Source organism: Ceratina calcarata, unplaced genomic scaffold (genome assembly GCF_001652005.2).
Source record: "Ceratina calcarata isolate Rehan_Ccalc_2016 unplaced genomic scaffold, ASM165200v1 scaffold159.2, whole genome shotgun sequence".
Taxonomy (NCBI): Eukaryota; Metazoa; Arthropoda; class Insecta; order Hymenoptera; family Apidae; genus Ceratina; species Ceratina calcarata.
The window spans coordinates 74,245-77,618 of record NW_017137177.1 but is presented as its reverse complement, the minus strand read 5'-3'; the positions used below and the strand labels follow the sequence as shown (position 1 = coordinate 77,618).

Sequence of the window (3,374 nt, the reverse complement as noted above, 5' to 3'; positions counted from 1 at the left end):
GCTAAAACGTTAAGTGAAAATATTGTCAACACGATACATTTGTTTCTTATTTAAGTAAAAATTATATGTACGTTTAATACACAGTTATGTTACTCATCAGTGTCGATTTTAGATAACCTAAATTTATAATAACTATTATATAAAAGAATCGTTTCGTACGTTTGAATTTTTTGGTTGCTCTTGATTGTTAATAATAATAATAATAAATACACTGTTTTATACAGGTTACTAAACAAGAAGAAACATTATGACTTTGCTACGTGAACAATTTTCAACCATCATCTTCCTGCTGCTGTTTGCCGGGTACCAAACGGCAAGCCACCTAAACGAAGATGGAGGTAACTAAATCTTTAACGAATATTTTTATTCCTGATTATTCCGTGTGAACAATTTACACTAGAACGTCGATTATACAAACTGATTGGGAGGCAAATTCGTTTGAATGACACTGTGCAACTTTTTACTGCAATATTTAATGCATGCTTCATATATGTATGTAGAGTTTCTTATACCAAAAACGATTCCGGAAGCAGTAATATTCTATCACATACCGCTTGCAAAAAATAGCGATATTTCTACAAATGTATGATTTTCGGGACAGTGAGTTCCACAATATAGCCACGTAAATTACTTTTTATTATTGTTCATTTTAATAGTCATAAATAATTATTACAGTTTGTAAAAGAACTGACACAAGTATTTTATACGTACTATTTCTGTGTTTATATGAAAGCCCCTTTACCTAGCAAAAATTTGTTACACATTTTACTACAGAGATTGGATTGTACAGACATTTCTGAGGAAATCATGTAATAGTTAATTTATTGCGAAAATTGTTCATTTTTAGAAAAATCGTTATTTTTATGTTTGGTGAAGATGGTCCTAAGCGGATGACCGAAACAGCTATCAGTCACTACTTTCCATGACGCGTTTCATGATAGACGAATTTTACGACCTCACTATATTTTTTGTACTAACTTTAAAAATAGTCCAAGTCAAACGGTTGACCGCAACAAGTATCAGTTACTAACTTTTGTAACGAATTTTATGATGGGGGAATTTTACGAGTTTACTGTATCTCTTCTACTATGTATAAAGTCCTAAGCCAGGCATGGCCAAAGGTGTCGCGTAAGCGACACGACCTTCAGCGGGAGCTTAAGTGAGGATGAATTAAGTAGTGTGAGCGCATTATGGTCTGCTGTGTTACTGTGACTATGGCACGAAGTGGGGAAAGCTATTGGAGTAGGGAGAAATGAGTTGGCCATGCCTGTCCTAAGCGGTTGATCGCAAGAGGTATCAGTTATTCATCCTAAACCTCGCTATTGTTACCCAATTTTTCTCCTTCTCTCAAATATTCTGACATCCCTTCCCTCTTTATCAATTTATACCACCTATTGTAATTCGATTCCACTATTTTCTTCCATTTCTCCTCCTTATACGATCTTCCCTCCTCTTTCTCCATTTTTTCCCATAGATGTTCCCTCTCCTCCTCTTCAGCTCTTTCTATCTCTTTTAGGCTCACCCCTCTCTCAATCATAAATCTTATTTTTTCTTCTCCCATCTCGACCCTCCCTTACATCTTCTCTCTCCTTTTTCTATTTCTTCCAAAAACGCTCTCGTCCACGTAGTTCCTCTTTCCTTTCTCAGTTTCTCTTCATAGTTCCATGCTCTCTTCGTTCCTCTCAACCACAGTCTCTCTCTCTCTCTCTCTCTCTCTCTCTCTCTCTCTCTCCTTCCTCTCTTACCATGTACCCTGGTGTTACCCAATCAACCCCTACCCATCTCATATATCCTTCTTGTACTGCTTCTACAGACTTCCATTCTTTCCACCCCCACATTTCCGCACCAAAACCCAACACCGACTATACTATCGTATCAAACCACCAAATCTTCCTTGCATAATTGTCTTTGAAGGTTCTTTTCCCTATACCTCATACACTCTTCATTACCGCTCCTTCTTTCTTTACTCTCTCTCTTTCACATTCATCTCCATCTTTTCATTACTCTGGAATACTACTCCAAGATACTTCATTCTATCTATTGTATTCTATGTATATTGCTTATTAATGTATATTATTAAGACAACAAACAGGATCAGCAGTTGCATTTAGGCGAATTCATATGTTCAATATAAAGTATGAAAATGTTTATGTACACGTTCCGCACTATGTAAACGGGTGCATTTTGTTCGTGAAGAGTTGTACTATAGCGTACAATAAGAAGAAAGTGGATTTTAAAAGTGTAAATTGTTAAAAAATAGCTTTGAAAGAAATGAATTTTTTAATTATACATATTAATTACAATAAAAATTGTATATCAATTATAAATGTAATGAAAATGATGGTGAGGGCGACCAAATTGCGAAAATACTTCATGCCGAATACCCCGTAAGGACCATAATTAGGACCTTCAAACGCAACATACGGTAGTGGTCGACTCGGGCGAAGGACCGAAAAATTCGGAAACGCAGCGCATCGCGTCGCATGGCCCGCTCTGTGGGGATTAATCATTAGTTTGGTGTATACGTACATAACTCATGGTAAATGTGTGCGTACAGTCACGCTGAAAAATTTCTTACCGACCGTGTCCGAAACGGCAGCAACGAGAGCAAGCGTACAATACAGAGTACAAACTTTTAACTACTGGACTATTACCTTAACGAGTGTAATCAATAAACGATACTACGTGTCCCAATGAATGAGATGCGTGTGCTTTTGTCCCGCGTATACCGCGAAGCATCACTCTGCTTAACAACAATTAATATTCTTTAATTATCTTCAGATTCTTACATACAAGACGAACCCTTGCTCAGTGATTACCGGCTGCCAAAAACGATTATTCCTAATAGATATGAGATTTTACTACGACCAAAATTGGAAGGCAACTTCGAGTTCAAGGGAACCGTCCAGATAGAAGCACGCGTAAACATCGCGACTGACACTATTACACTCCATTCTGGACAACTCACCATAAATAACACAATTGTCAGTGATATCAAAAACGTGAATCCAGTGAAGATTGAAAGTACCGATTACAATAACGTAACTGAGAAGTATGCCATCAAACTCGGCGAACTTCTTAAGGTGGGAACGAACATTAAAATCGTTTTAGTATACACGGGAAAGCTCAGGGATGATATGATCGGATTCTACAAAAGTTCCTACATCGATTCAAATGGAAAAATCAGGTGAGATTCTTTAATGATATGAACATATTTTCGTCAATTAAAGAATGGCTTCGATGTGCTCGCACACAATTTGTTTTATCAGTAACTTTCGTTATAATATTAGATTCAGTATTAAATTTTTAATTCATTAATCTAAGTATGACACATTGTGGATAATATTAAAGGGATTAAAAAAGAATACTTGTGC

At 36.5% G+C, this 3,374-nt stretch overlaps 1 protein-coding gene across 1 annotated transcript in view; it reads left to right on the top strand.

The window, feature by feature from the left end:
• Positions 1-3,374, top strand: part of LOC108632518 (putative aminopeptidase-2) — a 53,943-nt gene that overhangs the window by 4,772 nt on the left and 45,797 nt on the right. The window contains exons 3-4 of the mRNA XM_018037169.2: positions 225-338; positions 2,782-3,187. Of these exons, the coding sequence (XP_017892658.2) occupies positions 248-338; positions 2,782-3,187 (497 nt within the window). The 5' untranslated portion in view covers positions 225-247. The remainder of the gene's footprint in view (positions 1-224; positions 339-2,781; positions 3,188-3,374) is intronic.